Below are 14,754 nucleotides of genomic sequence, written 5' to 3'. Positions count from 1 at the left end.
TTGTACTTTTACGGCTCGATCCTTGTGAAGTGACAATGCGCATTAGAAGTTTGTGTATCAAGGCTAAAGGAGCAATATAGGTACAAAAACACGTTATAAGTGTCAAATGCAGCAAGATAATTGTGCCAGATAATATTATATATTATTAAGTAGTCGGGTTTTACATCCGATGAATTTTCACTGGGTTATTGAGAATCGTGGTGGCAGAATTTCACTTTAATTTTCACGAAGACACGTTAACCTAAACCTATCGCGCGGCAAGAAGTTTCTTTCTTTTTTTTTTTTTTTCATTCTCTCCGATCAGACTTTGGCTCAATGAGTGAGAGTATTATCCGTGACGTCGCGCACAGCAGCTCAAAAGCATGCCGCCGCCAATTCTGTACCTCGTTTGAAACTGCATTGCACATGCCACCATGGAAATTGAATAAGTTTACATCCATGCCATGCAAATATTTCTGAAAGTGCCAGTCACCGAATGCATTGAAAACGTTCGCTTTTGAAAAAGATCAGATTTTTTTGTGGCTGTCATCTACGTGGGTGAAGCCCACTGCGTGCTAGTGACGTCTCTCCATACTCTACGGTTTCTCCATCCATCCATCTACGACGAGCAAACTTCTACACTACGAGCAGTGAACCTTCGGCGACCCCTTTTTTTAAAAGCTGTGACTTTAGAACATGGCGATCTAGAAATTTCTGTCGAAGGAATGCAGACACGCAGCTTTGCCATGCAGAAAGAAGGCGCCGGCGGAACTTTCTTGCCAACCAGCACCTGCTTCGAAAGAGGGTATGGTGGGCGGGGTGCCCGCAGTGACGTCACACTGTTTGCAAACAGGGAGAGGTCTATTGCAGAGAGGAACATCTCACAAGGTCCAAGCAGGTGCTTTCAGATGGGTACAGAAAATGATCACAACCCAAATGGGACCCAAGGCACAGCACAGATAAAAATCAAATAATTTGATTGGCATTGAGCATAGGATATTTTACTTGTGCTTCATTTCCGTACAGACTGAATCATACTTGTCTGGACCGCCCCGCCAGCTGCAGTTTTCTGCAGTATGCATAGACCAATGCCGTAATGATACCTAACACAGTCATACAACATGCTCGGTCCTTGTGGTATAATTAAAGCATGAATAAAAGTTTGTGCGTAGCACGGGGTATCAGCTGCCAACAAACCAGTGTCTACAGCCACGCTCTTTACTACTCTAGACAAATGTGGTTCCGTCTGTACTGTGCACCTTTTCAAGTTTCCAGTTTTTTGCAATGACTTCAAATTTTTTAATAAGCTGTTTTTAAAGCACAAAACAAGCTGCTTATTATGAACGAAGTTTAGACAGGCAGCAGCTATGTAATTAAATAAATATATAAATTAAATTATGTAAAACAGCAGGGAGGGATGGCAGGGGCAAAAAACTATGTTACGCACACCTCATGACCTTGAGCACTTTTTTATATTTTTTTCTTCGAATGTGCGGCTTTTTCAGCGTGATTGCGCGCACGCGCAATGACAAGTTATGGCCTCTCGCAGTGATCTCTAACGACAGAGTGCGCCATATTGATTCAAATCAGCCAATGATTGATAAATGGGCTTGCTACGTGTGATTTTTGAGTGTCTTCTGTCATTTGTCGAAAGAAAAAGCAATTTTTAGCCGATTTATATAATTTATTGTGAATTCCAGACCGCGTGCTGTGCTATAATACTTGGCTCGCGTGTTGTCTGGAGCGTTTTCGACAGAGTTTTCTGGCCATGCTCAAAAAGTGTTGCAGGGCCCCTTTAAAGTATGGTGATAATAAACAATGTCTGAAACTGCAGTTAACAAAGCCTGCACCCAACGCCGATACGTATGGCTCGCCACTATTACTTCACGCTAGTAATATGCGAGCATAACTTCTGCAAAACCCCCATAGCTGTCATATTGTTTGACATGTCCTAATGGATGCAGATGACAAAACCGCAATCTAGCATTCAGCATTGACAATTCAAGTACATTGTGGTTCTATCACCTTTCCTTTGCCGAGTTTCGTAAGGAACACTGGCAATAAATTAACCTTGTGCATCCTAGAGTTGCTGTACATGCAACATTTCATTCAATTTAGTACCAATGCTGCCCAAAAAACGAATGTTCTACCAATGGTTCTACATGCAGTTTACTTAAAAAAGAAAAGAAGCTAGCTCACTTAATAGTGTTGTGCTTGATCCACGATGCCACAGACCTGAAAGTTTCGCATACAGCAACAGAGGTGAAACTGCCAGTGGTAGAATCAAAGACGACGGATCTCAATAAGACCTCTGTAACCTTTGTCAGCTGCTCACGGCCGTTTCGAATTGGCATTGCTGACCGTAGTAACAAACGTCTAAACATGCCTTATCCCATTTGCTTTGGTTAGTCTTGCTGCAGCCATTCTTTACTGATGTAATGTAAGCTCAATCTTCCAGGTTAACCCAGAACGCCTATTGCGAGTTCTCGTTCTACCACAACGCAGTGCTTCGCCTCACCTGCTTCAGTATGTTCCTTGACTGTCCGTTAGTCTCCTGCGGTTCGAGTTGGACAATCTTGTTGTCAATGCGGCGCACGACGGGGACATCGTTGGGATTGTGCAACGGTCGGATGCGACAGTACACTTCGACCGGGTCTTGTGCTTCGGTGGACGCCGGCCTGGAGGGGCCCTTCTTTTTCGGCGTCTTCCCTCGGCTACACGAAACAACAAACCAGGTTTAGTTAAGAAATCAATGCAGCAAGAGACCTTCGAAACAACCGCCATACCGCGCCCTGTGACAGCTCAAGTTACCGAAGCAAACGTAAACATGCACGTGACGTTCGTTACCAATTTGCCGAAAACCGAATATGACGAAGGCGAAAACAGACTGGAACGACAGGTATACTATTCAAATCCGCGGTTATAAAACTAGGAGCATAAGAACTACACAGGTAACAACTTGTCATCTCTGTAAGAGCGGCCGAATTTGAAACGCGTCGAGGCTAAACCGTCAGCGTCGACAAACGTTTGCGCGGGCACTGACAAAAAGAAGAGGGTGGCGTAGCTTACGCAGGCTTCATTTCTGCAGTCCACCGACACCGAAGTTCTCTTCGTCCGGCTATAGTACTTGCTGACGGTTTTAACTGCAGCACACACGCAAATGACGGTTTGGAACTACGCGGGAACAAACGCGTTTCTACAGCCGTTCATTCGCGTGAGCAGCACGCGCGCGAATTCGCTGCATTTTTCGATCTCAGCCGCTCAACGACTCGCCCAATCAGCGGCTCGAGATTCACGCATGCTCAGACGTAACTTTCAGCGTTGCTTGAATGTGTTGTAGAATTTGGCTGCCACTGGACGACTTCATCTTTAAACACAATGTAAAATTTATGTTCCTTGACGTATCAAAATAAATACAATATACTTTTAAAGCAATATTGTTCACTCGAAATTATGCAGGGAGTTTAATCTGCTAGACACGTTAATTGCAAAAAAAAAAACTACACTCAAGTAGCCATAAAGTTTTTCACATGATTGTATAAAACTCAATGGTTACTCACAAAAGTAATTTTTTGAAAAAAATTATGTCAGTAATAAAGTTTTTTTATAATGTCAATAGCTCTTAATTGTTTTTAGTTAGCGTAGTAATACCACTTTAACAGCGACTGTTTTATTCTAAAAAATAAACTTTTATTGTCGTAAAACGTTTATAATATTAGTTATTATTAGGTTAGTTTTTACAATAAAGGTAGCGCTACATTCGTTTACATTTGTAAAACGGCTCAAATGTGTGTCAATTTTTATTGCGTTGATTGCGCAAAGTTTTGCAGTTGGCTTGATTAAAGCCCATGTTTGTGCGACCAGCTGATTGCGCTTACATTTCCATTCGCGTTGTCGTTGTCTTATTAGCATTGCAATCGTGACAAATGATTTGATAGTCGCGGATTCCACGCTCCGCGTCTTCAGTGACGTCCGATGGCGTAGAAACATGGTTTGCCTGACCAAAACGCGGTATCGGAGAGGCGTACGCCGCCGACTGAATCCTCCGTCCGGCTAACGCGCATTACACTGGTGCCTCACCCACTTGCGCCTCGTGCGTAGGCTCGAAACACAGCCTCTCCCATTGTTGGCTAAATCAGTTAATAGGTGACGATGACGCCGGACTCGAACAGGTGTGAGAGAATAAAAACCCTCGCGGCGTTTCTGCGAGAGCACGGTGAGTGCTTCGACACTGCCCCCCCCCCCCCCCCTGTGCACATCTCGCGTTCACTCCTCATCGATTGTCATATCTCGTCCTTAGGTGATGTGGTGCTGAACGGGACCAGAAGGCTCACGCTGACGACGTCGTGTCTTAATGAGCTCAACTACATATTCCGCCAGTTCTTGGGCGCCCAGGAGAACGAATCTTTCGACGTTCCTTTCGGATGCAGTGCCAACTCGGACTTCGTGCATGACGTCTTCTTTCTCCACGACTTCATGCAGAAGACTTGCTCTCTGAAGGTATACGAACGGCCTCCTATTGTTACGCGACGTATCGACACCCAAGCGAATTTCAGCTTTTCTGTGGGCAGCGAATAGCTTGTCCCGCTGGCGCTGTCTACCAAAATATTCTCTCTCCTATTATCTTGGGTTGCCCTTGCACAAAAGTCTTGAGTGCGAAAGCGTGTGCTTCAGAGCTACAACGTGGGATCGATTACAAGAAGAACAAGCTAACCGTGTTACGCTGTGGCAAGACATTTGGTAATCCGTTACAATGTGGACAACGTTGGAGTAACTGTAGCCAGAAAGCAATAATAACAATAACGTATGAGGTTTTACAGCCCAAAAACCACGGTATGATTACGAGAGACGCCGTAGTGGAGGAGTGCGGTGATTTGGACCAAGTAGGGTTCTTTAACGTGCACTGGCATCACACAGTACGGGCCTCTACTATTTCGCCTCCATCGAAACGCAATCACCCCTGCCGGTATCGAACCCGCGACCTTCGGGTCGGCAGCCGAGCACACTAGCCACTGACCCACCGCGGAGGACAGCCAGAAAGCAAAAGAAACGGAGTGCTTGTTTTGGGAAATATAGATTTGCGTCAGCTCTTTATTAATGGCTGCAAAGCACTACATTGCACACTTTGAATTGAATTTTACTGTGGAAACATGCTTGGGTGAGTTAACAGATGTATAGATAGCTTGCAAGGGACGTCATCGACGCAGCTTCAGAGTGTACTGGTTCGCCAACAAGGTGGCTTTGATGACATAGAGGCAGCATAATCACATCGCACTTGACCTGCTTCAATATGATAACGACGCGGCCAGAGTTTTATTGGCCTCTACCCATCGATAACGAAAGATCTTGCAGCTGATATAATGACGACATGAATGTGTGACGTTGCAAAACTTTGCGTGAGCCATGCGGTTCACCAACATGGCTGTTTCAGTGATGTCAGTGCAAGCCATATGTAAGAAAGATCTCAGTTGATGTTCAAAATTATATTGGAAGCCTCTAGTACGATAACCCATTTGTAACCCCCTCATTGAACTTTATGGGTCAATAAGTGAAGCAACCTAATGCATGTTCATTTTCTCTTCTAGATTGTTCAGAGTTCACAGACTATACAGGGCAGCCTTGACTTGTCCAAGTTTCACGGTCTGAAGATTCTTGAGCTCAAGAGAGTGCCGCCACATCTTCTCACTGGCCTTGAAACTTTAGTGCTTCAATTAGAAACATTAATCTGCCAGAGGAACATCGCATCTTTGAAGGTGATTGTTTCTTCTTACTCACATCATTAAAGCACTTCAAATAGTAACTTGCAGTCTTTTGAAGGGTGAAGCTTTTCTGCTTTAGTTTCTAGAAGGAGCTACCTCGCTGCAATCGTTGAGCAGCTGTACATTAGTGATGGTTATATGCTACATAAATTAGTGTAATCTTTGTACTGGTCGACGAGAGTTGCAATGTGGGCTTGTTGGTAATGTGTATGAAAGGATTTTTTGTAGCGCAAGGCGGAATATGGAAATGGGAAGGAATAGGACAGAGTGCTATTCCTTCCTGCTTCCATATTTCGCCTCACGCTACAAAAAATCCTTTCATTTGTACTGGTGGCTACAAAACTTCTTGCAATGCTACTAATTTATTTTGCTGATTTATTTTAAGTGTACATGAGAGAATTCTCTTTGAGAGTATTATGTCTAGGTAGGGGTCATTATAAATACCTCATCAGATAATTAATTGCAGTTTAACCTTCTAAATTTCAAGCTTTTAAAGTTTTCAATGCACAGTGATTCAATGAGTCTCTATGTATGTGTACAATCATTGTAAAATTTTTAAGTGCGAAGCTTTTTATGACGAACCTGAAGCACCTTGAGTATTTCTATCTATCGATCTATCTAGCCGCCTACGCCTGGACACTCCCCTGGTCGTCTCCTTGACTTGACACGTACGAAAGCTTGCATGGGAGGGCATTAGTGCATATGCACACGATTAGCTCGTCATTACATCAATTGTGAGCGCATCATAAAATCCTTTCCTTCAGTTGTAGCTCCCATAGACATACCGTAAAATCCTGAGTAAGCGCCCCTACCAGAGCAAGCACCCACTATCGTCACCCACTATCGTTTATATTTGCCCAACGAAGGCAAATCAAAACGATGCATGTGTGCGTGTTCAAGAAAGTGTGTAATTAGGACTACGGGTATGCCTTCTTTATTCTTTGTGGCTCTTCCCCCTCCATCTTGAATTCAATCTGTAACCGAGCAAGGACCCACTCTCGAAATTTTGTCGAATTGTCATTCACTCTAGGGGGGCACTTATAATTTTATGTTAAGTACAGCAGAGTTCCCCTCAGTGATTTAGCGGGAAACCCCCGCTGAAGGTGCCATTGCGTTCCTTACATTCATAGAGCAGGCTCATGGACTACACAGTACACTACTCCGCTGATCATGAAAGCATAGTTTTGATTCCCACCTGCAGCACTTTAATTTTAATAGTACGCCAGAGCACAAAAATGTGTGCAAATGTAGCCCAACATGTCTGCTGTATAAATACTGCAGAATTTAATGAAACATTTAATAGCCCACCTTAGAGGTTTGACATTGTTATTGAGGACTACCACTTGTCTTAAAAGCATAAAAATTCAATGTCAGCTGCAAAGAGTACACGAGAACTTGAAACCCATCACCAAAGTTCGATAGACAGTGACATGTGGGGGCAAGTGAGAGCATAAGTCTTGACTTACCCATTCATGACGTGGGATTAGTTGTTCCTGTAATAAAAAAAAATCTCATGCTTTGTTCTGCGCAGGTTGGTGGCCACATATTGGCACATTGGAGTGAGAGCGAAATTTAATAATGACTGTGCTTTCGAGTGCTTTTGGCACTCAGTCCCGTAGCTATGGCATGCCTCATATTCTCATTTAGTTAATTTTAATACTTGAAACGGTCATGCAGCTTGAAGTGTAATTGCAGGAAACTACACTGAAAGCTGCTTACAAAATTATTTCGTTCTTTTCACTAATTACTATTTGCTGGGTTTTGCTTTGCAGGAAATTCTTCGAAGTCGCAACAAAGTGCCTCAACCGTGGATGAAAATTAAGGTGGCCAATTTCAGCTACAATGGCATGACGGCTCTGGATGACAGTTTGGTTAGTAACGATGCTTTTGAGTTAACTGCACCATTATTATAATGATACACATTAGTGAGATAAAAAGAGCAATGCTCTTTGCCTCCCCATTTGTTGTGGCAGATTGCAACCTTGCCACATAATTGATCAATCAGTCAGTCAATCATCAAATAGTATTCTGTTGTAGGCTTGTCTATGCATAAATGGCAGGCTGTTCAAAAGTGAATGTATACTATATTGATGTCTGTGATGTAGTACCTTAAAAATGCGAGCCTAGCAGACGACAGCACCACATCATTTAGAAGATGAGAAGAATGAAGGGGCATTGCAGCGCGCCCATTGAAAAAAGAAGAGGAGACGCTCGTGGAGAACGAAGCCGTTCGGACGCCGGCAAGACGACGCAAGGGAGCCTAGGGCGAACCCGCAACTACGCGCGAGGTTCGAAAAGCCGGGTTCCTGTCCTCGAGCCATTGACGTCCTCGGGGCACGGCGTGTCGGCGTGGCCAGCACGAGTTCTCGGTGAGTGGTCCTGTGGACATCTCCGGTACGGCGAGCGCCCTCGAAAGACCGGAGCTGCTGACCACGTCTACCGAGCCGACGTCGCTGACAGTGTGCGGCTACGCCTAGACCTGGTGATGCCCTCGACAGTGGTATGCTGACCTGGCACCCAAGCGACGACTGCATCCGAGCACGCAACGGGTCCCACTTCAAGGCACCGGGCTACGGCACAGACTGTGAGACTGGTTACTCTTTTCTTTTGTGTGTGAACTACGCGTGTGTATAACTTATAGTACTGTATGTGCAATAGTTTTTGTTCTTCGTCCAATATAACTCCCGTTTGTTTTCCTCACTGTCTCCATCTTCCTTGCGTCACACGCCTTGCTATGTGACGAACCTAACACACGACATATCTGGCGTCCGCGAGACAGGACTACTCTTGTTACATCTAAGGAGAGTATCACATCGCATATGCGTTTGTGACGGTCGATGATGGAGGCAGATAAGCTGACGGCGATTGGAAAGGAATTGGGGTTAAGTGGATCAGCACTAAAAGAATGGATGGACCAAGAACGCGCACGCGAAAAAGAGGCACGTGACGCTCGTCTGGCTGAACGAAATGCCGCGAAAGAAGTTGAGGCAGAGGCAGTCGCTAGATTACAAGCAGAGAAGAAAGTTCTAGAGCTCAAGTTAAAGTTGCATCAGTTAGGTGTGACAGCAGGTAGCACAACTGCTGGGCAGCTTACCGAGGGTGCGCCCGTAGGCACCACGCAGAGCTACCGAAGTCCACATAAACTCATCCCAGCCTTTAACGAGGAACGCGATGAGCTGGACGCATATATACAGCGATTTGAGCGCGTCGCTACTAGTCAAGATTGGCCGCAAGACAAATGGGCCCTATCACTTAGCCTTTGCTTGACCGGAGAAGCCTTGAGTGTAGTTGGTAGGATGGCACCAGAACATGCCACAGACTATGTAACGTTGAAGAAAACGCTACTACAACGCTTCAGGTACACAGAAGAAGGCTATCGGACAAAGTTTCGATCAGCCAAACCAGATAATTCCGAAACGGGCACGCAGTTTGCCGGGCGTCTATTAGGTTATTTTGACCATTGGCAAGAAATGGCCAAGACAGACCGGACCTACGATGCTCTGCGAGACAAAATTGTCTCGGAGCAGTTTCTCGCGCAATGCCATGAGAAACTCGCTGTGTTTCTTAAGGAAAGAAACTGTGAAAGCCTTGAAAAACTTGCGGAGGCTACAGACCACTACTTGGAGGCCCAGGGGTTGATTAACCTTGGCAAATGTAAAGGCGATATCCTGAGCAAGCCTCCAGGTCAAACTCGAACGTCTGAGCTGCAAGATGACAAAGAGAGACCGCAGTGTTTCCTTTGCAACAAAAAGGGTCACAGAGCAGCTGATTGCTGGACCAACACAAAGGGCCCAGGTACAAAGCCACCCTTTTGTGGAAAAGGCCGCCGCACCGGGCATAAAACAGCTGACTGCTCCAAAAGGGCCAACAGCGTTGAGGAGGCCTCATGCTCTTTTCAACAAAGAGATGGAGCCAAGATAATTAATTCAGAGTCGCAGGCTTCCCTTTGTGTTCCTTATAGTCCGGAGTGCGCAGAAACGCGCCCAGCCAAGCTGAAGGAAAAATCGATGCCCACGGGCGAAGGTGTACTCGAAGGATATCCCGCAACAGTACTGCGAGATACCGGATGCGATTCAATCATTGTCAAAAGGTCTCTTGTGGCGGATAGCAAGCTGACTGGAAAGATTTCCTCGATTTACCTCCTGGACGGACGGTTGATGAAGCTGCCTGAAGCACACGTGGAAATTTTTTCACCGTTCTTCACTGGCAAAACTCGAGCCCTTTGTATGGATACTCCTTTATATGATGTTGTCTTGGGAAATGTGGAAGGCGTTCGAGATGCTCACAATCCTGATAACGATTGGAAGAGCCGTCTTTACACCCAGAACACTGCAGAAGAGTACTCTGGCGCAAAAAAATTCGGTTCTGCACACGGACCCTTGTATGCAAAGACTTCAACATCGGCTGCAAGGAAAACACGTTGCAAGACAAAAGTTGCTGCAGTAAACCGAAAGGCAGGAAATCCACATCTACTTCCGGCTCCAGTTATAAACCCCTTAGACATCAGCCCACAGGACTTTAAAACCAAACAGGAGGAAGACAGCAGCCTGCGGAAATGCTTCGAAGCCGTCAACAAAGAGGTCAAGACCAGGTTTGCTAAAATATTGTTCTTCACGAAGAATGGTATCCTCTATCGCAAGTACACCCTTCACTCTAAGAGGCAGGTGAATCAGCTTGTGGTACCAAGGTGCCTCCGACAATTTGTTATGAAAATGGCCCACGAAGGCATCCTTTCGGGCCATCAGGGAATTAAACGAACTACCGACCGGGTACTCGAAGAGTTCTACTGGCCAGGGGTTCAGTCAGACATCACACGATTTGTTAAATCGTGTGATATATGTCAAAGAACTATTCCCAAGCATTTGGTGGGTCGTGTACCTCTCGGCAACACTCCTATAATTGACACCCCTTTCAAGAGAGTAGCCATTGATATTGTGGGTCCATTATCACCGATGTCAGAGGGCGGAAACAAGTACGTACTGACAATGGTGGACATGGCAACGCGTTATCCCGATGCTGTAGCACTGCCGAGCATCGAGACGGAGAAAGTCGCTGAGGCACTTCTGGAGATGTTTTCTCGTGTAGGTGTCCCACGGGAGATAATCAGTGACAGAGGCACGTCATTCTCGTCACGCCTAATGAAGGAGCTAAGCCGACTTCTCTCCTTCAAACAATTGCCAAAAACCCCATATCATCCCATGGCTAATAGTCTTGTAGAGAGGTTCAACGGCACCCTGAAACAAATGATAAGAAGGATGTGTCAGGAGTGTCCGAAGAAATGGGACCGGTACCTGGCGCCCTTACTCTTCGCTTGTCGCGAAGTTCCCCAGTCGAGCTTAGGCTTCTCCCCGTTCGACTTGCTCTACGGCCGTTACGTCAGAGGTCCCCTGGCGATATTGAAAGAAATATGGGCCGCTGATCATCTTGATGATGATGTGAAAACATCCTATCGGTACGTAGTCGAATTGCGGAATCATCTTGAAGACACCTGCCGATTAGCCAAAGAGGAGCTTCAGAAAGTAAATATGATACAGAAGATGCATTGTGACCGAAAGACCAGACAACGTCAATTATCCCCTGGAGACAAGGTTCTGCTTCTGCTTCCATCGGATACCAACAAATTGGTTGTGACGTGGAAGGGACCATTTTATGTCCTTGAGAAGAGAAATGATGTCGATTATTTAATAGATCTCGGTACCAGCAGCACAATATTCCATATCAACCTATTGAAAAAGTATGAGGCGCCGCTGCCTGCACCACCGCATGAAGCATCAGCTGTTTGCCGGGCGAATGACACCGAAAGCGACGAGCTACCATGCGTTCCATTCCAACGAAAGGAATACTTCACCCAGTCTCATACGCAAGCCGTATACTGCAACCATGCGAAGCTGCTTACTCTACAGTGGAGCGAGCGGCCCTGCCTTTTACGTGGTCGGTCCGGAAAGTTCATATCGTCTTATTCGGACGCACATTCATTCTAAAGAGTGACCACAAACCGCTTGTGTACATCACGTCAGCCAAGCATTTGAACAGCTGCGTGTTACGGTGGAGCCTCATCTTTATGGAAGTGCGTAGATTACATGGGCCGTTTGCCAACTCTGTGAGCAACGTCTGCATAAAGAATCGATGCTCAGTGGTAATAATTGCTTAAGATGTAAACCTTACAGCGCTATACAAGTATTATGACGCTTTAGTTCGGTGACTTGTTTCTATTTTTTTTCCTGGTGTGTACTTTTGTGACCGAATGTGCCGAGTGTGCGGGGCTCGGAACTGCTATAGTGTGCAGTGGTGCTTACGTGTGTGTTTCCGACTGCGAACCAACGTGCCCCAGTGCCCTCAAGTTCTTCTACCGGAAGAACTTTCTTAAGTGGGGGGTGATGTGATGTAGTACCTTAAAAATGCGAGCCTAGCAGACGACAGCACCACATCATTTAGAAGATGAGAAGAATGAAGGGGCATTGCAGCGCGCCCATTGAAAAAAGAAGAGGAGACGCTCGTGGAGAACGAAGCCGTTCGGACGCCGGCAAGACGACGCAAGGGAGCCTAGGGCGAACCCGCAACTACGCGCGAGGTTCGAAAGGCCGGGTTCCTGTCCTCGAGCCATTGACGTCCTCGGGGCACGGCGTGTCGGCGTGGCCAGCACGAGTTCTCGGTGAGTGGTCCTGTGGACATCTCCGGTACGGCGAGCGCCCTCGAAAGACCGGAGCTGCTGACCACGTCTACCGAGCCGACGTCGCTGACAGTGTGCGGCTACGCCTAGACCTGGTGATGCCCTCGACAGTGGTATGCTGACCTGGCACCCAAGCGACGACTGCATCCGAGCACGCAACGGGTCCCACTTCAAGGCACCGGGCTACGGCACAGACTGTGAGACTGGTTACTCTTTTCTTTTGTGTGTGAACTACGCGTGTGTATAACTTATAGTACTGTATGTGCAATAGTTTTTGTTCTTCGTCCAATATAACTCCCGTTTGTTTTCCTCACTGTCTCCATCTTCCTCGCGTCACACGCCTTGCTATGTGACGAACCTAACACACGACAATGTCACTTATTACAAACATTTTATTGTTTTGTTTTGTTGTGACGAATGCCAGCTACACAATCTAGCTCAAGGCAATCAATTGCCCACTTGTCTGTCACTTCCTATCAAAGGAGGATAACAATGGGGGCAGTCTCTACTGTCCTGCCGTGGTCACTGATATTACCAAATGCACATGACAGAACTGTTATTATGTCAATGCTCTCACACAAAACATACTGTTATTGCAAGTGCTGTTGATATTGTAACTAATTTGATAACGAGAAAGACTTGTCTAATCATATTGTATGCGTGATATAGATAGCATTGAAAGTTTACAAATCTGACATTGTTACATGAGGAGACGGGGACAAACTACTAAGCTTGATTGAAAGGTGATGACTCCCACGATTGTCATCACTCTCAGGTGAGATTGTGGTTATATCAGAAGAAAAAAAAAGAAAGGTGCCGACCCGTAACTGTCTCTCCTTACGAGGACACCTCAACAGGTCAGCAGAGGAATGGGATATGGGGAATAAAAGATATAGAGAGAAGGAATAAAAAGAATAGAAGGAAAATAGATGGATAAGAAGCCGCCAGCCAGCGAGAGGAAAAAAGAAGGAGATAGGAAAGTGGAGATCCGGTCGAAGCAGTCCAAGGGCGGGGTGCCACAATGCGAGAGCTGCACGGCATCAGGAGACCGCGGAGGGCGAACCAGTCGGCGGGAGCTACGCTGAAGTCGGAGATCGCGAGGGCACAACCGTCCAGCTTGAAATCCTCCGAGCGAAACTCTCTCAGGTGCAAGTGCTCTCTATATAAAAGGATGTGGAATCTTTCATACTTAATTTTTATGCTGTATAGTACTTAAAAAGATGAGAATAGCAAACGATGCAGAACATACGTTGTAATCTATTTCTTATTATCCTTTTATTGCACAGCACATAAAGAAGGTACAGCCACCAAATAGCTTAGTTCATTAATATTTTGATTTCCTCATTACTGTTTTGTCTAGTGTTTCAATTTGTTTGCTGTTCATACTGTTGGAATATCGCTCCAACTTGTATCGCTGTAAGGCTAACATAGCTGCAGTAGTGTACAGTGTAACGCAAATCTTCAAAAACAGTGTAGACAGGGTGTTAATGATTGCTTATTTTTTTGTAATATACTATAAGGTTGGGGTAACATGTGCATACTTGACTCGCTTATTAGTGTTTTTGAGCGTTTGTCCATGAATTGCTGCATCCATTCGTGTGCATCGAACTAGCACAATTGACAAATGTTTACTTTTCTTTTGCAGACCTTGCTTCCTAGGCTCGAGTATCTTGACTGCAGCAACAACGCCATCTCTGATGCGAAGGGTGTTGAGGTCAGGAATCTACTGCTGACGCTTACAAACTCTGCTGTTGTGGGACTGCTTTAGCACATATTGTTTGTTAATCATGACACCTTTTTCTTTTTTCTTTCAGTTTCTTCACAACGTCAGGGTGCTCAACCTGTCATTCAATTATATCCAGAAGATAAGCATATACAACAAAAGTGCCTGCGACACGTTGACTGTGCTTTACTTAAGAAACAACTTCATTGAAGACACCTCAGGTACGTGCGTCCCTATGTTCAAACTCCCGCTTGTCTGCTCATCAAATAATTTTGTAATATTATAATTAATTGTTGTACTTTTCATGTTTTCATGACAAAAAGCAAATCAAGTATTGATGTGACATCATAGATTTCATTCTATCATCTAATGCCTTTGTAATTATTTATTGAATAAATTTGTGTTCGTGAATGAGTCACATGCCTAATGTAGAAAGTTTTTGTAACATTTACTGAGGCAACACAGGGAATATATGCCTTAATGTTGACCAGCAGTAATACTGCTGTAATGTTGAAGCTTCGACATGAAATATCTTTTAAAGAAATACTGACCTATATTTTTTTTAAATAATAAACCTATGATTTCAAAAATAACTGCGGTAGATTAAGCAAAAAGTAATTTAT

At 45.2% G+C, this 14,754-nt stretch overlaps 2 protein-coding genes across 3 annotated transcripts in view; one reads left to right on the top strand and one right to left on the bottom strand.

The window, feature by feature from the left end:
• The window catches only part of pav (kinesin family member pavarotti), a 42,597-nt gene extending 39,352 nt beyond the window's left edge, over positions 1-3,245 (bottom strand). For both annotated transcript variants that reach the window (XR_012894956.1, XM_037423388.2), the window contains exons 1-2: positions 3,049-3,245; positions 2,498-2,693 (exon numbers count right to left, since the gene is read on the bottom strand). Coding sequence is in view for 1 of the 2 variants with exons in the window: in XM_037423388.2 (XP_037279285.2) it covers positions 2,498-2,693; positions 3,049-3,059 (207 nt within the window). In the remaining variant the exon portion in view is untranslated. The remainder of the gene's footprint in view (positions 1-2,497; positions 2,694-3,048) is intronic.
• Positions 3,246-3,771: 526 nt separating this feature from the next.
• LOC119172332 (serine/threonine-protein kinase 11-interacting protein) overlaps positions 3,772-14,754 on the top strand; it is a 49,951-nt gene continuing 38,968 nt past the window's right edge. Inside the window, exons 1-6 of the mRNA XM_037423385.2 lie at positions 3,772-4,195; positions 4,280-4,479; positions 5,565-5,732; positions 7,511-7,609; positions 14,054-14,122; positions 14,223-14,352. Coding sequence (XP_037279282.2) covers positions 4,132-4,195; positions 4,280-4,479; positions 5,565-5,732; positions 7,511-7,609; positions 14,054-14,122; positions 14,223-14,352 — 730 coding nt within the window. The 5' untranslated portion in view covers positions 3,772-4,131. The remainder of the gene's footprint in view (positions 4,196-4,279; positions 4,480-5,564; positions 5,733-7,510; positions 7,610-14,053; positions 14,123-14,222; positions 14,353-14,754) is intronic.

The sequence above is a fragment of the Rhipicephalus microplus genome, chromosome 4, assembly GCF_043290135.1.
Source record: "Rhipicephalus microplus isolate Deutch F79 chromosome 4, USDA_Rmic, whole genome shotgun sequence".
Lineage (NCBI taxonomy): Eukaryota > Metazoa > Arthropoda > Arachnida > Ixodida > Ixodidae > Rhipicephalus > Rhipicephalus microplus.
Note: the sequence above shows the minus strand (reverse complement) of the source record. Positions and strands in the feature narration are given on the sequence as shown.